Source organism: Sciurus vulgaris (assembly GCF_902686455.1).
Source record: "Sciurus vulgaris genome assembly, chromosome: 1".
NCBI lineage: Eukaryota > Metazoa > Chordata > Mammalia > Rodentia > Sciuridae > Sciurus > Sciurus vulgaris.
The window spans coordinates 62,562,671-62,582,677 of NC_136461.1; the positions used below are offsets into that span (position 1 = coordinate 62,562,671).

At 33.3% G+C, this 20,007-nt stretch overlaps 1 protein-coding gene across 1 annotated transcript in view; it reads right to left on the reverse strand.

Annotated features, from left to right (window-relative positions):
• ERICH3 (glutamate rich 3) overlaps positions 1 to 20,007 on the reverse strand; it is a gene marked incomplete at its 5' end in the record, with an annotated part of 119,276 nt that overhangs the window by 15,944 nt on the left and 83,325 nt on the right. Inside the window, 2 exon segments of the mRNA XM_079145882.1 lie at positions 8,396 to 8,824; positions 17,245 to 17,478. Coding sequence (XP_079002008.1) covers positions 8,396 to 8,824; positions 17,245 to 17,478 — 663 coding nt within the window.

A 20,007-nucleotide genomic window follows, 5' to 3' on the forward strand; every position in this document is an offset into this window, starting at 1 on the left:
CTCTGGGCAGAATTATAATTCCATTGTAAAATGACCATAGGCAGAAGCGGCCAGGCAGACCCTCAATTCTGGGGCTGTCATCTTTGTATGGGAAGAGTCCCTGCTACTCCAGGGAGGGGTCTCTACCTCTGAAGCTGACTTGCTATTTAGTGTTGCCTCACACAGCTATCCCTGAGGGTTGGCAATGCTAAAGGATTCTGTGCTGTCACAGGAACATCTTTCTAACTTCCCAACAGCTTCGAACTTCTACTCTCTAATCTTAAGGTCTAAGATTATCTCTCTTTAATTTCCATGAGGCTACACCTCTTTCTCATGGGAGATCAATGAAAGACAGTTCCTGACATCCTTTTCTAAGTTGCCCTCACGTTGCAAACATTTTGAATTTTGTGGTACCTGGACAGTAACTTCCCCAGATTCAAGAGCAAACTTTTTCAACTTTTAAAAACATCTTTTAAATTGTCACTTTTGGGGCATTTTCTTCCTCATTCAAATAGAACAGAAGGAAGAAGACCTCTGACATCTGAGCTCCTATCACTAGTTAACTAATATTTCACAGAATTTTTCTGATTAATATTCTTAAAAGTTGACTTTTAGCCTTTATATCACTGCCACTATGTCAATGCAGAAATTTAGAAACATACTGCAATAATTTAAGTGCTTTGGTGGAAACAGACCAAATCACTATATCTTAAAATTTAGGCTATCAAAAATGGGATATAAAGGTTGACTTTTTAATATCCAATTGTCAAGATCCAAATGGAATTATTAGTCACAAATATTAACTAAATTTAAAAACAACAGTTATGATCACTTTTGAAGTAGTTTTATTTACATGGTTTAAATGGATAATTTGGAAACCCTTAAGGAGATTCTTTACCACAAAATGTGATTTGAAGAAAAGCTAACTATTTAGAATGATGATGATGGTTATAATTTTGCAGGCTGAACACACTACAGGGTAGCATTTTGATATTTCTGATGCTTTTATAATTCCTCTGTGCTCATTTTGTTACTTGCTTTCTCCCCACCTGCCATGGTTTTACACACCCTCTAGGCCATTTTTTTCTCAAGATAATGCTAAAAGGGGCAGAACAAAACCACAGCATTTCTTTTCTGTAATTACCTATTATCTATGATAAGGCTTCAGATGTCACAACTGCCCAGCTTACATGAAAATAAACATATGCAGAAGAATAGAAGGAAAATCCAAGAAATCATGTAAGAACTTCAACTTATTTTATATTATGGGAGATTTAGAAATTTTGTTTGTTTGTTCATTTTGTTGTTTAGAGTACCAAGTATTTTCTAGCCAACAGTGTCTGTGGAAGAGTTTGAGTCATAAAATGTTGAAGGGAACTGAGAAGTACTAGTATATATATATATATGGACATAATTTTAAAAATTAAAAATCATGAAACAAAAATGTCATTCTATTCTATTTTGTACTTACTTTATTTATCATTATCAATTCTTATTATCAATTCTCTTTTCCAGGTTCCAAAATGTCAAAACACAAGTATCCTCATTTGTAATACAATATATCCTGTACATTTTTCATCTTTATGGTTAATAACACTCAATTCACTTCCTCTCCTCTGCATGTTTCGAAACAGAACAATAAAGCCCACTTTAAAATATGCTAAGAATCCTGTACAATTCAATATCAGCAGAAATTTGTGTCAAGAACTTTTTTATGAGTTTTAAGAATTAAGAAAGCCATGAAAGTGGCATAAAGATGCACTCGAGTTTTATTCTAAGTTTGTAATCACCTTGAAAAGTATTCATATGCTTCAATCCTTCTTGTATGGCCTATCAATTATTTTCCCAACAACTCCCCGTGACTTACATCATCTACCTACACTGTAAAGATGTTCTTGTGTTACCTCTGACATTGAAACATGGCCCACGAAAACCCAGGATTAATTACAAACTCAAGGTCACAGCTGTTCAAAGACAAATTTTATCCTCTATATAGTAGCCAGAATAATGTTTTCAAAACTTCCAGATCATGCCATTTGAATCCAATCTTATAATAAATTCCATGCTGTGGCCTATAGCTTTGCACCTCTCACTTATACTGCCATTCCAATCACGCTGGCCTCCTTTCCAAATCCTTCGTTCAACAACTATGCTCCCAACCTATGGCCTTTGCTCTTGCTGGATTCTGCTTCATGTATTCTTTCTGCAGACTCATCTCTGCACTTTGTTCAGATCTCTGTTTAAATGTCCCTTCAGTAGAGAGGCTATCCTCAAAATATCACTTTTCAAACCATCCCCTCATCCTGCTTTGTATTTCTTCTAAGGGAAACCTTAGATACCCCATTACATGCCTATTTTCCACTGGTTAGGGATATTTCCTTACTAGAATATAAACAACATGTAGACAGGTTCCATATTATGTCCAAAAAAACAGTGTATGACATAAAGCAGATACCCCACAAATATTTACTGACGGAAAAAAATCTATTGGAACAAAGTCTATGCTTCTACAATTCATTCAAAAGTGGCATTTTATATTGCATGATTTTATTGTTCTTTCATCAAGACCGTTTTACCCTGCCTACATGATGACAAAATTGCCTTTTACTTTAGTCATAATATTATTTTAGATTAAATGACCTGTCCAAGCACTGTAACTATTCTTGAGTTACATATAAAAATATAAAATACTTACTTCCATATGCGCTTTAAAATATAACTTAAAATCCTTATCTTATTTTTATCATAATATATAAATTATATTACCTGCGTATGTTAATTATGTGCTTTTTCCACTACTAGGATATATTGCAAAGATTATGTCACAAAGCATTGAGAGCTTAAATTGAAAATAATGGAAAAAATAAACTTATTAAAATAAAACTGCTCTATACTGAAATAATGTCTAAGAACACTGTCTCATTGCAGCTAGCAATTATTATCTTTTACTTTATCCACTTCACTGTATATAACACAATTTTTATAAAATTACCTGTTGATTGCCAGGACAAAGCCAATTCAATTAGACATTATAAAATAATGAAAAGGAAAATATTTTATGCCATCAACCTAAATAATATGAAGGCAGTGACTGTATTTTATTTATCTACTGCCATGTTTTGAAGGAAAACAATTCATATTAAATTGAATTAACTTATTATTAATGTATATAAAAACATCATTATTTGTAGGTAATATTTTAACCTATATATCTATTGTTTTCATAATCAGTTTTTATTCTAAGAGAAAAATGATTAATTCAGTACCATATAACTATAAGAAACTTTTTTTTTAATATATTATCTCAGTCCTCATTTAATTTTGACCTTAGGGTCTAGTCAGAGATACAGGCAAAATACACATATTTAGATCTTACGACTTCATCAGATTTCTGATCTAATGTACATACACTGTGCTTTGCAGAATAGCCACCTAAATGATCCTTCCTCTCAAGCATATAACTGTGGTTTGGTCCCTGTCTTCTCAGCCACCTAACGGAAGACTCAATTCAGGAAGAAAAACTTGTCATCACTCACCTCTTTCTTTGGCACCAGTATCAATTGTATGAACTATGCAATGAATACCCAATGGTTTTACCTGAAATGTTCTTATAAAATTTTATTCATGAAAAGGAAATTTGAGAATATTTATAATTTCCCTTAATCCATGATTTAACATGTTTACAAATGTATTACATCATTTCCTTGAGTATTTGTATTTAAAAAGCATTAGTGCCCAACTGTAACAATCTATTTATTCTTGGAGTTTTTATTCTGAATATTTTACATTGTCTTTGGTTGTTTCATTTCTTAGTGTCTTATTTTCCAGTGTGTTTTGTATTTCCTGACTCTGGGCTTCTGTAACCAAGAAATTTTGTTCTTTTGAGGAAGATTAACCATAGAACAAAACTGAGTTCTTATACAGACTAACACAGTTTAAATAAAATTTACAATAAAAAATACTACTAGAATACAAAATAACAGGTAAGGTGAATAAGAATAAAATAAAAATGTGTGCTAATGAAAAAAAAAATCCAAGATAAAATGTTAAGTGAAAAAAAGTAAGTTACAGAACAAAATGAATCATATGTTCCCATTTGTACATAAAAGCAATATATGCATATATGTACATTTTGATATATTTATATTATAGATGTGACATTATATCATTTTCATCACATACTTGTATATACTGATGTATACCTCTATGTACCCCCCCACATATATATCAATCTCTCTAAAATTTCTAGAATCATAAACACAGAAAATAACTAAGATACACAGTTATCTCTGAGAAACAATAGAAGTTAGGTAAGGAAGACACTTAATTTGACTTTATTCTTGTATGTTCTATAATGTTTAAAATTGAAAAACAATCCTTTGTTAGAAAAAATAGTGTTTCATGACAACTTTTTCTATTTCTGTGAAGAACATCATTGGAATTTTGATGTGGATGGCATTGAACCTGTATAGTACTTTTGGTAGTATGGCCATTTTGACATTATTAGTTCTGCCTATCCAAGAACATGGGAATTCTTTCCATCTTCTAAAGTCTTTTTAAATTTCTTTCTTTAGCGTTCTATAGTTTTCATTGTAGAAATTCTTTGTCTTTTTTGTTAGATTAATTACCAAGTATTTTTTTTTTTTTTTTAGGCTCTTGTGATTGGGATCGTTTTCTTAATTTCTTCTCCACCAGATTTGTTATTGGAGTATAGGAATGCAATTGATTTATGGGTGTTGGTTTTGGATCCTGTTGCTTGGCTAAATTCATTTATAAGCTCTAGAAGTCTTCTGGTGGAGTTTTTTGAGTCTTCTAAATATAGAATCATGTCATTGGCAAATAGAGATAATTTGAGCTCTTCTTTTTTTATTCATATCCCTTTAATTTGTTTCTCTATTTGGAAAAAAAAAAAAAAGAGGCAGAATAACCAAGCCAATACTTTTCGAGAAAAGTGGAGGCATCACACTACTGAACCTCAAATTATGCTACAGAGCTACAGTAACAAAAACAGCATGGTACTGGCACCAAAACAGGCAAGACCACCAATGGAATAAAATAGAAGACACAGAGACAAATCCAAATCAATATTTTTCTCATACTAGACAAAATGCCAAAAACATATGTTGGAGAATGGAAAGACTGTTTAAAAACGGTGCTGGGAAAACTGGAAATCCACCTATAATGGAACGAAATTCAACTTTTATCTCTCACCTTACACAAAACTCAACTCAAAGTGGATCAAAAACCACTGGAATTAGACTAGAAATACTGCACCTGCTACAAGAAAATGAAGGCCCAACATTCCAATACATTGGCTCAGAAACTGACTTTCTTAACAAGAGTCCTAAAGTGCAAGAAGTAAAATTAAAAATCAATAAATGGGGATGGCATCAAATTAAAAAGCTTCCTCAGCAAAGGAAACAATCAAGACTATGAGGAGAGAACCTATATTAATATTCAGGTTATACAAACAGCCCCCAAAATTTAAAACCATAAACCTCCAAATAACCCAATCAATAAATAGGTAAAGGAACAAAACAGACATTTCTCAAAAGAAGAAATATGAATGGTCAACAAATATATGAAAAACGTTCAACATTTTAGTTAAAGAAATGCAAATCAAAACTTCACTGAGATTTCATCTCACTCTAGTCAGAATGGTAACTGTCAAGAATACAAGTAACAATAAATCTTGGCAAAGATGTGGGGAAAAGGGTACACTCATACACTCTAGTGGGACTGAAAATTACTATAACTGCTCTGGAAAGCAGTATGGAGATTCCTCAAAACACTAAGAACGGAACCACCATATGATCCAAGCTATCACACTCCTCAGTATATACCCAAAGGACTTAAAATCAGCATACTAGTGATACAGCCACATCAATGTTTATAGCAGCACAATTCACAATAGCTAAGCTATGAAGCCAACCAAGGTACCCTTCAAATAGATGAATGGATAAAAAACTGTAGTATATATACACAATGAACATTACTCAGGTAAAAAGAAGAATGAAATTATGGCATTTACTGGTACATGGATGAAATTGAAGACAATCATGTGAAATAAGTGAAATCAAGTGAAATAAGCCATCCCCAAACATAAAAGTTCAATGTTTTCTTTGACATGCAGAAGCTAATCCAAGATAAGGGGACTGGATGAAAAAAAAAAAAAAATGATGATCAGAGGAGTAAACGAAGAGGAATAAAAGGAAGGGAGAACGGGTAGGTCAGGAAACGTCAGTGGAGTGAATTTGACCTAACTTTCCTGTATACATGTATGAATATACCACAGTGAATTTCATCATCATGTACATTCACATGACACTAATTTTAAAAAATTATACGAAAACTATAACTATATAGCAGAAAGATTGATAGAGCAAAGGAAAGGAAATGTGATGGGAGGAAGAGAGGGGAAAGGGAAATACTGGGAACTGAATTAGAACAAATTTTATTCCATGCTTCTATAATTATGGCATAGTATAGTCTATAGTCATGTATAACTAAAAAGAATCAATTTAAAAAACTTTTAAAAATGTCTTAGGGACATTTTTAGGTGTTTTAAATATGAAAAGTTTTCAAATGATCATCTGAAAAGACATTTTAAAAATTAGCAGCTTTCCAAATTATACAAAATTTCTATGTTAAATAATAAACTAGAAATGTTCTGATATATCAGAATTTAACAATGAAATCTAAGAACAAAGATTCAAATTATTTTATGAAAGGATTTAAAATATATTTTAAGAATTTTACTTCATGTATGGCAAAAATGATTCAAAAATGTTGAGAATCTGTGTTATATTCTAGGGCAGGGATTAACACACTTTTTTGTATAGGCTCAGATAGTAAATTTCTAGGGTGCTGTGGGCCATTTAAAAATATAGAAACCATTCTTAGCTTATACTCTGGTTATTATTGAAACTTATTTGAAGATTGTATACCTGTTGCACACTACTATATAGAATGCTTTTATCATCCTGCATCCAACCCCCCAAATTGAATCTGACCTTTTAAATCCTCAAACCTCTTCTTCATGAAAATGTTCAAGATTTCAAATGGACTTTTGTTTCTAAACAAATGGAACTTTTGTTTCTTTGAAGCCTCATGGTATTTTGGACCTTCTCTAATTTTGTGGATAACTGCTAAGTTTGTCTAGATATTGGTGCACCCAGAAGAACTCTCTTACACATTTCTTATTGACTATGGTGCTCAATACATAGTATAACATTAATATTAACTGTTGAATAGAATTGAAAGACAATTCAGCACCTTTCAGCCCTAAATGTGGACCCCAGGAATAATAACTTTTAAGGACCGAAAAGAAACATCAACATTAAAATTATTTGCAAGTCTTTAAAACATAGCTGGCTTTTCATAACATTAAAATTTGAAAACAAATGTTATCCTGGAATCAGGAATGGTTGCTGCATTGGCATGGGAGACTGATAAGTAAGCAGGGAAGGGTGCATCCAGTGACAGGGCACAGAATATTTTGTGAGCACCGGGCATCCAGCTGTCTACTGGTCTTTTCACTGTCCTCTGGAAGGTTAGAAAATCATGGGGCTGTTCATGTGTCTAAGGTCCTGGGGTCTCCTGATCTTGACACTCCTTAGTCTTGCCACTTCAAATGCAATCATCCTACACACCCAGGAAACCCAGAGATCACAAAGAACTCAAGTTTAGAGAACTCCACATCAAGTTTGCAGTATATTAAGTAATTCTTATATTTTTACCTCAATCTAAATTTCAATTTTGGGGTGCAGTAGGAACTCTTTGGAAACACTGGAACCTCTATGCCTGATTCAAATCCTCAAAAGGCCCCAAATTTGCTGCATAATACTTGGCAACTCACTTAACCTCTTCAAGACACATTTTTCTTTTTTCATCTGTTGAAAAGATTATGGTAGCAGAACCTCATTCTTGGGAAGACTCTTGGGCTCACTCTTAGGCTGTTGTGAGATGTAATGAGTTAATATGTACCTTTAGAACTTTAGAACTGTACCTGGATCTTGGTAAGACCCTATCAATGTAAGCTATGGATAAGTGCATATATAGCTAAGAACAAATAGTGTTCTAGTATTAAACTCTAAAAAGCCACACATAACCCTTGCAAGCTTTCAGACATGTATTGTGCTTTATTTGATTCTTGAGATAGAATTATCATAGGAAAGAATGTACAGAAAATAGGAAACACACTATTTAAGAATTGTCAAATAATTTTTAAAATGCAATAGAAGGAAATCAGCAAGCCAAAAATACATGTATGATTAAATGACAAAGAGACAAAGGGAAAATATCAAATCCCTCTACCACATCACAGTAGTATTTCCCAAGTGTGGGCAGTATGCAATGACCAAATCAGCTTCCATGCATGGGAACAATGGCAAGTCAACTCAGAGGCCATACTTACCCCCTTTCTCTACCTCAGGGAGACCTGCTTTTTTGTCCTTCACCTTAGCAGTGCTTTCTTCCCAAAGCTTACTCTTTTCCTTTTCTTCCTTGGAGGTATGTTTCCTGGACTTCTCAAATAAATTCTCTGCAATCCCTTGGGCTCCTTTCCACATTTCTTCAAGAACATTCTCACAGCTTTCCTCTCTTGGCAGAGGCTGAGTCTCCACAGCTGCTTTTGTTATATCTTGGTCTTCAGTTTCAATTTCTAAGGATTCCTCAATTAGATGATGGGATTTTTCTGACTCACCATTTTCACTCAGCTCCTGAGTAGGTGAACTTCTAGGACTTTCTTCTATACTGTTTTCAACATGCACTTCCCTGGCTCTGTCTGAAGAATCATCTTCACTGTCACTAGAATATGGGTGACTTCTAGATGAGGTTGACGAAGCTGTTTTAATGTAGAGGAGATAAATATGATGACATTACTGGTGTTACGTAAAGAATCTGGTTTAATTGTGGAAACAACATTGGTAATAAATCACACTAAACTTTCTGAAATATAGTTTAGTAGATTTGATTCCCTTTTTCAACATATCCCACATAATTGTCATTATAAAGAAGAATCTGTCTAATGTATGAACTATAAAAGTTTTTCACAAGAAATTCTATTTAACCAAAGCCCAAACCTATTGTTTTGATTTGCGTTTTGAAAGTAATTTTATTGGAAAACCTTTATAAATACCTACTTCATTACAGAAACAAATGAATAATCCTTTGCTTTGACAGCAAGGACATCTATTTATTTATCCTCTTGTGTAGCTGTAGCATTCTGTGTGTATGACCCTTATGTTTTTGTTTACCACAGCATTCACCACCCTAATATACCCTGGTATCTGGGTATATTAGATGGTAAGATCTGTGCATTTACACATTATATTTATATTTAATGCAAATTGTCAGGTGATGTTGTATGTGTGTGGTTATGTGTGTGAGTGAGCTGGTGTGTGTGTGTACGTGTGTTTGAGTTGTCATACTTTGAGTTGCCCAGAAGCAAGGTACTGGGGTCAAACTTCAAGTGCAAGTACTGTATTGAGAACATGTTCCAGGACAACCATTTAAGGGGATGGAGGAACCCAGGCAAGGAAGAGAAGTGATCAACCAAGGAGTTATTTGAAGCAAGTACTCAACCTCAGCCTGATCTGACAGGAACTCTGATGTCTAAGTTATACTAGAAGGATATAATTAAATTAAGGTTGAGCTGAGTTTTCATCCTTTGGACCAGTGTGATATGGGCTATGGGCCACCCTAATGGAATATAAATTCCCTGGCACTTTCAGGCTCTTTGCACCTGAGGGTGAAACAACTCCTTTAGCCCAGGGGAGTGCTCTGGAGAAGGCAGAGAGTGCAAAAGCTGAGGGATGAGCATGCAGAGCCAGAAAGAGATTTGAGCCATCCATTAAGGTGGTGCTACAAATACACAGTCTAGAAACTTAGAGTAGTCAAGAGTGGTTTGCACACTACCCAAAAAATCTTGAAGAGCATAACACACACACTGAATCAATTTCTATAAGGCTCTATAAGAAAGATGCACAGCATAAAAGTCACTGCATACATTGTGAACCAGAGAAATACAAACTTACTTTTGCTTTGTTGACCAATAGATATGATTTATAATTGTTTTTATAGAAAATATTTTTAAAGGAAATAGCCTACACTTAAATGCTGCCTAAATTTGTTTTCTCTTCTCTTTTCTCTGTGCTCTTTACGCATTTTTTCAATTTCTTTTATTTCTATGTGACAGCTACACAGATGGCTGGAGCAGCTAACACAGTTTAAGCAAAAAAAAAAAAAAAATTTTTTTTTCTTTACCTTTATCCTCTTCCCCTGTCCCTCCAGCCTCATCAGCTCTCTATGACAGGTCTGAGCATTTTATGTATAGTCACAGAGACATATCAGAGTTTCCACCAAGATTTGAGAGATGCTACACAGTAGCAAAAAACAAACCAGAAAAAAGCCTTTGAGCAACAGAACCCCTTAAGCACAATTCCATTTGTTCTTATCTCTTGGTACTTTGACAAGCACCAGATGACCACTATTCTTCAAAGAAATCTCATACTTGAACCACTTATTCTTTATTTTCCATTTTACAAAATCTGGATATGCTGTCTCTCTGCAGGGAACATGGCAGATCAAGGAGAATTGTTTTCCATTGGATTGGTATCAGTTCAAAAACTTTAGGGTCCATGCTCTCCCCCTTGTAAGGATTTTATAGTTATATTTTAAAAGGAAAAACAAATCTTGTTCACTAGTGATTTAAACCATGGCCTTCATTAATTGCAGTTAGTTAGGACACAATATGATACTTAACATGAGCTTCCAAAAATACGTCTACCACCAGAATATTGGCATGACAACTCCCTCTTTTGGCTCTGTGTGTTGTTCGTATGATAAAAAATAAACACTATTCTATCTTCTTCAGTAACTTCTATTAATTGTATTATTTTATTACAAAAGGCTGACACACATTCTGGTTCAATTTTGAGTCAGTCCTTCAGCAAAGAAAGAGCAGGAGAATGAATGGCTTTGAAGTGGCGAGGGCACCTGACCTCTCATACAAACTCATTTCAGTTTTCAAATCTCTCTCTAACCTCATGGTATAATTCAGTTTCAGTCTCATTTCTTGCTCTCATTTTCCATACAGACACTGGGGTAAGATTTTGCTTACAAAAAAAGCTCAAAAAGCTTCAGAGACCATGGAACGGGATTTTCAAAATGATTTCTATTTATTCTCTTAGAATGAAACAGATTTTTATATAAAAGCTTTCATATAGAGGAAATCGGGGGGCATATATGTAAATTTCTCTTTCATTAGGAGGGCACTTGTCTTGGAGGCATGTTGGTTAACAACTTTACCTCCTACCCAATTCCATTTGTCCCTCCAGTGTTCCTTCCTTGTACTGATGCTGAAAGAAGCTGTTCTTGCAAAGAACCTGTTTGGCAAAGGAAAGGTCTGCACTCAGTGCAGGATGCCTTGGCCAAAGTCAGCAAGTCTGATCCCATTGTTCCACATTCTATGCAGCATCTGTGACTTTTTCTCATCACAGCCAGTCCTCACATCCTTCTTCCCTTTTCATGTCATTGATAACTCTTTGTTGAGAATTAGTCCTGTATTTCTTTCTTTGTGTGTGCATCATTATGAATAAAATCCTATTTTATAAAACACAGAATTGAGATAAAATAATATGTTCTTCTGTAACAAAAACTTTAGCTGTCCCTAGCATAACTCATCTACCTACTAGCTTTGAGTTTGGTTAGGGTACTTAACTTCTCTAAATCTCTGTTTTCCAGTCTGTAAAATAGAGATAATTCTAATTGTTCTCTACAAGTCATTGTAAAAATTATGTAGGAAAATTTTAACTTCATCAAATTAATCATTTCCTTATAACTTTTAATCTTTTCCTATTATATATGTAGTATATTCCAATAAATTTATTTCTTGTGATTCCAGTGGTACATTGTATTAAAAGCAATGTCATAGCTACCATATATTGAAGAAAAATATAATAAACCTTGATCATGATTATGCACCTATTATGTACCAAACAGTGAAGTAAACAACTTATAAATAAACATCTCATTTAATTCTATGGAGTAATCCTTATCTTCTTTCTTTCTAGACTGAGAAAGTGAGATTCAAAGATTAAATAATATTCAATGGTTATTAGTTACGAAGCAGAAAGTTTTGTAAAACATATCTTTGATAATAATACAATGCAATAAAACCAAACCCCTCTACCTGCGAAACTGCCTTGAAACAGAAAACTCAGACTGTCATGGACCCACTATTTCTCCTTTTAGCTAACTTTCTACTGTTACCAATCAAAGACAACAAATAGGATATAGTTCTCTCCAAGATCAGAACTCATGAGAAGTCTGTCCTTTTTCAACTATCAGTAGTTATTCTTCATTTTGTCCTTGACTCTGAGTCCAGAGCACATTTAAGACACTCTAAAGCGTGCCATATGAATACAAAGCAAAATATAGCAGTTAAAATCTTCCCAGTTTCATTTATAACATTGGCCATGATATTATTTGTATGACTATGTATTTTTTTTTCCAAATAGCAATTACTTAACAAATAGTAATGAAGTACTCTGTGGAAATTCACCACAATCTCCCTCTCTTATTCCTTAGTCCAAGAGTTTATGGCAAAATCTGCATCAGTGATGCTCCTGTTTTCTTCAAATGAGCCATGACACATGAATTTATATATCTTACTACTATTTATATGACTAGTTATGTCTTGATTATACTCATGAGTACCTGAAACCATTTATATTTCATATCAAATACTGGGATTCAGTCAATATCTTTGTGTAGAACAATACCTAATAGACAATGCTTTATACTCAATAAATATTGTAGAATGAATGTGTGCTTAATGAAAATGGAGGCAGAAATCATTAAATTTCTAGTAAGAGTAGTAATTAACTATGAGAACATATGTCCTCATACAGATAATTATCATGAATTGAAATTTCTCAATTCATCAATGAAAAAAAACATGTGCATTACTTTGTAAGGAAGACTATCTACAGGTAAACATAGATACATCAGAGGGGAAAAAAGTTCCTCCTCATTTAATTTTAATTGCACATTGTAAACATTAAAATGAATAAGTAAAATGTGAGAATATAATCAAATCTTGGGTCATATTTTGCTGCATAAGTTTCATATTTTAGTTTATTAATGCAGTCCATCAGCCCATCATTCATTAGAGTTTCCTGAGTGTCTAGGTAGGTATTGTTGTATAATAGGGAAGAACTAAGATCACAGAGAAACAACTCATACGAAAATATTTTGTGTGAAGTAAGGAATGGTGTTGCATTTAAGTACTCACCTTAAAGCTGTTACTTCCTACTTTGATTACTGAGAGGAATACTTGCCATTTATTTATAAAAATGACTTCTAAGAGACTGAAAAATAGCCCAAAGAAATCATTTTCTTTCTTACTAGTAAAAAAAAAAAAATTTCTTCAAGTCTTGCTCTCTTCATATTCTGGGAAAAGATTTTGTCTCTGTCTCTCTCTCATCCCTTCTCATAAGGAGCTACTTAGTCTTTACCTCTTACTCATAGGCACTATCATCCAAACTGTCCATGGAAATGTAAAAGCATATTCCCAGTGACATGATACTTTCCTCACAACCTTATAACATTCATCTGTGACAATATATTTTCAACTGGTAAATTAGTGCCTGGGGTTGCCAACACAAATGCAGAGAAAGGAGGCTGTCATTCTTTTTAAATGATAGGAAGGCTCACACATCATTCCTAAACCAGAGTCCTCTCTTAGTCAGTCTTCGGTCCACAGCACTCTATCACTCACGGGCTGCTCAGCACAGTGTGTTCATCAAGGCGGGCCAGCACAATTGTTAGCTGGCAGTTTAAATGGGGCCGACTTGTCACAAGAGTGACAGCCTGGGCAATTGTTTGCCCTCTGGGAACAGGTGCAGGCAGGTTCAAATGAAACACATCCAAATACTAACAGCAAGATTCTTAATCATGTCAATAAAACGAATGTACTGGTGTCTGAGTTTTAGTGGTCACAATATGCCTCTTACACTCTTGAAGATGAAATGCTGTCTTGCTTTTCAACAGAGTGGAGGAATCTATCATGTCATCATTTTAAATACATGCTAGTTATTTGCTGAATGAAATCTCTAATTCGGATACTTCACAGGCTAAAAGGCATATTTTCAAATAACACAAAGGCAGATTATCAAAATAAATGGATGGAAAATAAGTGAGCATGGAGGTGAAGGAAAGAAAGAGTAATAAACAATGAGATTTTATTTCAGAATTATGGTGATGTTTTAATGTACAGGCCCAAGATGCAAAAGGACCTTTTAAAAGGATAGTTTGATGACATTGATATTGAACCAACAAAAGAAAACAGCTGACCAATTTAATTTTTGGCCGTTAAATTTCCCAACCTTTGTGGACTGGCTATATGTTCTTAGAGCTTTCACTGCATACCTATTTAAACATTCTATATTCTGTATCCATACAATGCTGCTAAATACATTTTTTTCAAAAATAAAATTCCATAATAATTATATAGCATAAATGCACCTAGATATCATGGTACTACCCAAAACAAAGAATTGGTGTTATTTTTTAATATTTATATCAGCTCTGTGAGGAATAATAAGAACAACACACAGTCTTTGTTTTCCTAGTGTTTGTGTGTTATTAACATGAAAAATAATCTGAAGGGCAACATTTAACAGATTAAATCAATGAATGTAAAATGAACTACTAAAGAGATCTTTATAAAACAAAGAGTTCTGTGGAGGCTGCTGAAGTGGGCAGAGTAATGGCAGAGGAGAGGGATGAGCTAGAACCAAGCAAAAGGCCTGAGAGTAAACAGAGAAGTCAGTCTAGAGAGGAGAAAGGCAAATATGGGTGAAATGAGAAACTGTTCATTTTTATTTCCTCATTTTAAAAACAAAATAAGACAAAAAAAAAATTGTAGATAAGATAAAGGACTCAAATGCTTAAGGAAACAAAATTCTTCTATTGGAGAGATTGCTTTTAATTTTCTGTTTTTGAAGAAGTACAGTTTTCTCCAAATTGCAGGTTCTGAACTTGGGTAATATTTGCATATTGTTTCTACTATTTTCTGGCTATGTAACTTTTGGAATTATTTAATTTTACCATTTCCAAGTTTATTTATTTATAAAATGGAGATAAAAAGTACTTTTCCAAATTATTTGAGGTAAATAAAATAAGTCATATAAAATATTTAGTAAAGGGCTTAGCACATAGTAAGTCTTAATAAACAGTATCTATTATGTGATTTATTACATTATCAATTACAGGATGCTTTTCAAAACTTCAGATGACAATTAGTTATATGTAAGCACTATTCAGTCTTACAGTTTACCTATCACTATTAGTTATTCAATAATTATAGGTATAAATGATTAATGTTTTTCTCCAAGGAAGATTCAAGTACTGCTTATATACTTCTCTGTTTGAACATTAAAAAAATATATATATATAAAGAGAGATATATATGCTCTTAGAAAAATCTGTTCAATTCTAAAAATCAAGGTTATTACACAGCTCAAAATTAATTCCCAGATGACTGATATCCAAAAAGTTAGATTCTTCATGAAACCAACAACTTGAAAATCTCCCACCATTACTATAGAAATAAAAGTTCAGAGTCTTTTGTGTTTTGAACAAACAAGATATGTTTCTGTGCAAACACATTTTCAATACTTTTCCAGGCTCAAATCACTTGGATGATTGCTTTAAAATTATTGACTGAGGTGATATATTCTTTCCATTGACTTTTTAAACTTTCTCTATGCCCATAGGAATATAAACTTAACTTAAAAATTAACATTCAAATTAAGAAAATAACATATATTAAGCATATCTAAGCTAAGAAACATAAAATATAAGTATTAAGAGAAATTATATAAAGAAGGCCTGATTGAACCCAATACAACATATTTCAGTATCTAACCATTAATCATAAGTAGTTAATAAAAATGAGTGCAAATATAATTTTCAAGTTTACCAATAGTTAACTTCATCCTAATTTTTTGAATTTTTTCACTTTTTACCTTGTTATCAGAAGTCCAGGATTAAATTTTTATTGCAAACATAGTCATGGTTCCATCTCTGCTTCCTAGCAAAATTATTTTTTGTTTTACTCTAAATAATTTCTATTATTATTATTATCAGTATCATTATTAATGTCTTGCACATCTGTGCATAAAATTTTAGAGTAAGTTTATTTGAATTCTTTTTTGAAGATAGCCCAACTGCAAACTACATATTTGCTCTGTAGTTACTTTGTTACTTAATCCCCACTCACATTATCCTAATATGTTTCATAAATTCAAAATTATGAGATTTTATGCAGGAAAAAAATTTGAGGGGTGAAAATAATGGAAAAAATGGACAGTAACTCCATACATAATTATAATGTGGATTGTTCTCTAGTCAGAAGCAAATTACAAAAATATACACATACTTAAATATAAGAGAGGTTTATTGCTATTGCTGGGAGATGCTCAAGATGTACCAAGAGAGATATTTGATTAAGTAGAAACCCATGGAGCTTTGGTCAAATCCTTTTATATGACAAAGCAGAAAAAGTATTTTTTGTTGTATTGGACAGAATTTTGGTGAATTAAGATCTTTTAAAATGTCTTAAAAATTTAATTATCCCTCAGGTAATGAGAGTTTCTTTTGCTACCTGAATATTGTACTTTCCCTGTGAACATTTGGAGTCATTTTGTGGTCAAACATTCGTAGAAGGCCACAAACTCTTCTACGAAGTTAATATGCCAGAATCCTGTGTTCAAGGTAAGTTAAATAAAAGAAAAAACTAGAAAAAAAAAAAAAAAAAAGAGAGAGAGAAAGAACCAAAGGTACAAATTTTCAGCTTCTCCTTTTACTGAGTAGGGGCTATCTGTCTTTTCCAAAAGCCACAAAATGGTGTCTGTGTGCTTGTACCTGTGTGTGTGTGTGTGTGTGTGTGTGTGTGTGTGTGTGTATAAAAGGAAATTGTTTGCAATTAAAAGTATATAGTAACTAAGTAAATTGAAGGTGTATCACAAGCTTTACCTAATAACCTGCTGATAAATTCCAGCAAACTAAGGAAAGAGAAAGGATTAAGGAACACACCTGAAATTTGGATACATACGAGAGGTTGATTGGTCAGCATCCTGTGGTTAGGTAACCATGCTCTAAACATATGCTTAAAGCAAGATTATTAAATATCTAGGAGAGAAAAGCAGTAACACACTGACTGAACGGCCCACACCAACAATAAGCCAAACAACTCGCCTTGTTTATCCTCTTCCGATTCACTCCCGGAGCATCCATCATCCTCATCTTTCACATTGTCATCAGCATCTGGTGCCTTCAGTGATGAGATTTCACTCTCCTCAGGGCCTAAATTATCTTTTTCATCCTCTGAGGGTGACTTTGATATTCCATTCATTTGATCACCAGCCTGTCTTTCTTCATTAGCTTTCTCATCTTGTTTCTCCTCATCTATTTCAAAATCTTCTTCATATTCTGAAAAAAGAAAATCTTCACTGTGAGAATGAAGACAGAATCCCTGACACTTAACCTATTTCACTTTAATGAGAACTTTGACTCCATTATCCCCTCTTCTGGGGGCCTTTCTTTGCTACTTCTTTTTCACACAATTAGTGAACATGGAAAAGTAACAGGAAGTGATGGAAGACAGTAATCAGTTACATATTCAAGAGCACAAAAGAAATGAGTCCCCAAATGACAAGGCTGAAACCTAATAAAAGTTCATTTACAAATGGACATCATCATCTACAATGACCAAAACGGAAAGAAAAGAACTTGAGATAAGACAATAAATGAGAAGTAAATTAAAAATGAAGAGAACAGTATTATAATAATGAAAGTTAATTTGGAGACCCAGTGAGGTCATATTTCATATGAAAAATGTTCAAAATATTTGGATATCAAGTTAATGAACAGTGAAGTGGAAAATTTCAATTAATCAATCCAAAGCTCTGAGAAGTAACACTATGAATAGCGCATTCTTTGAGAACCAAATGGACATTAAGAAAAGTATTGTGAAGGATTCTATACCTAGGCCAGAGTGAAATCATATATATTATTCACTGCTACAATAAATGAGATAGTTACATTCAAAGTATGAAAATTCTTACAAAATAAACTATTTCTGTCACAGTCACAAATTTGCTTCATTCCCTATAGAGGTGCAACAAATCTGTAGCAGGAAAAGGAAATTGTCATATCAGATAAACTCCAGCTGTCCCTTGTGATTATAATTTTTCACCTTTCATATTTAATTGTTCCCCTTTTTCTTTCACGAAAAACTAAAAATCTTGAAATGACAACATGCCAAAGAGAGAGAGCAGAAGGATCTCATGCAGAACCAATTAAGCAAATAAATCATTATACTTAGCATAAAAATTACAGGGAAAATAAAGGTTTCCCAATTTTGTGAGTTTTAGTTATTAGATATTCTGGCTTCTCTTCCAGTGGTGGGGCCTCCTGGGTAATTTACTTGAGACCTGTCCACCCTGCTGCAATAAAAGTAACTTAATTTAGAAATGGATGCCCTGTGCATATAAAGAAAGTTCTGTTAATGTGGAGAATAAATGTGGGAGATATAAGAGACAAAATGAAATAAAAAACTATAATGAAAAAAGCAAAAAAAGAGAATCACAAAATTCATGAAAAAGATTTAATACATTTACACAAGAAATGTGAACATCAATAAAAGAAAATTATAAAATAAGCAGGAAGATGAAGAATTTGTTTCATATTTCATAACACAAACACTAAATACTAATAAAACAAATAATATTTTGATTCAAGAATTGCTGACCAAGTTAAAGGGGAGTCATCTCTTGGCCCAGGTAACTGTCAATCAATAAGCCTTCACTGAGAATATTCTATGCAGATGAGGACAGAACTGCAAGATAAAGACTCTACAATAAGAAAATGCTGCCGTTAAGGTTACCTCCAAATTTTGATGAGGCAATAAAAGTAAACACAAAAGAGATAGTGCATTTATTTTGTAGTAGTTTTTATACAGAGTCCTCAGTAATGTTTCAATACTACTGGGCTCAATTACTGTGGATTTTTATATAGAACTCATGATCAATTATGTGAAGTTATGCTGAGCACAGTAGTCCCTCCCTCTTATCTGAGATTTCATTTTCTGTGGTTTCAGTCACCTGCGATCAACTGCAGCATGAAAATATTATATAGAAAATTCCAGAGGTTAAACAATTACTGTTTTAAGTAATTGAATAGAGTATATGCTCATAAATCTTCTATTTTATTATTAATTTAATCACTGTACCTAATTTATAAATTAAGCTTTATTAATTTTAGAAAAAAATAATATAGGTAGGGTTTAGAACTATCCATGGTTTCAGGCATCTGCAGAACATCTTAGAACATACCTCCCCCAGATGAGTGGGGATGGAATGAAATCAAAGAAGGGCAGTTGGTCATTTTTAGGGACTGCAGAAGATTTCATAAGAGGAAGAATTAAGCTTAATGGTAGAATACTTACATATATCATGTTATAGATGTTTGCCCTGACTATAAGATAAGCAGGGGGCCAGACAGAACATCAGTGGCTGCTGCAATTTCATCCATCACATTACATAGTAAATATGAGGGGTTTGGAGTTCAGGCAGTCATATATCAAACACTCAGTTTACACATTTCATAGTTACGTGATCTTAAACAATTTGTTTGACATCTTTAAGCTTTAATTTCTTCACTCATAACATGGTTAGGAAAATGCTATGATAGAATTTAAAGTAATAATTCTTTACACAGTGCCATGAACTGAAGGTGCCTAATAAATATCAGGGACTAGTAGTAACAGGGATTGTGACTCTGTAGTGGAGGGAATGGATCATAGGACAAGAGAAATCATATGCAAAATGTACTCCCTGAACAGCAGTATACTTTAGAGGAGCAGTACAAGTGTCCATAATTAGAACACAATTAGAGTTATATTATTAAAACAGAGCGTAACATTGAAGGAACATGTAGTAAACCATAAGATTGGCTCCC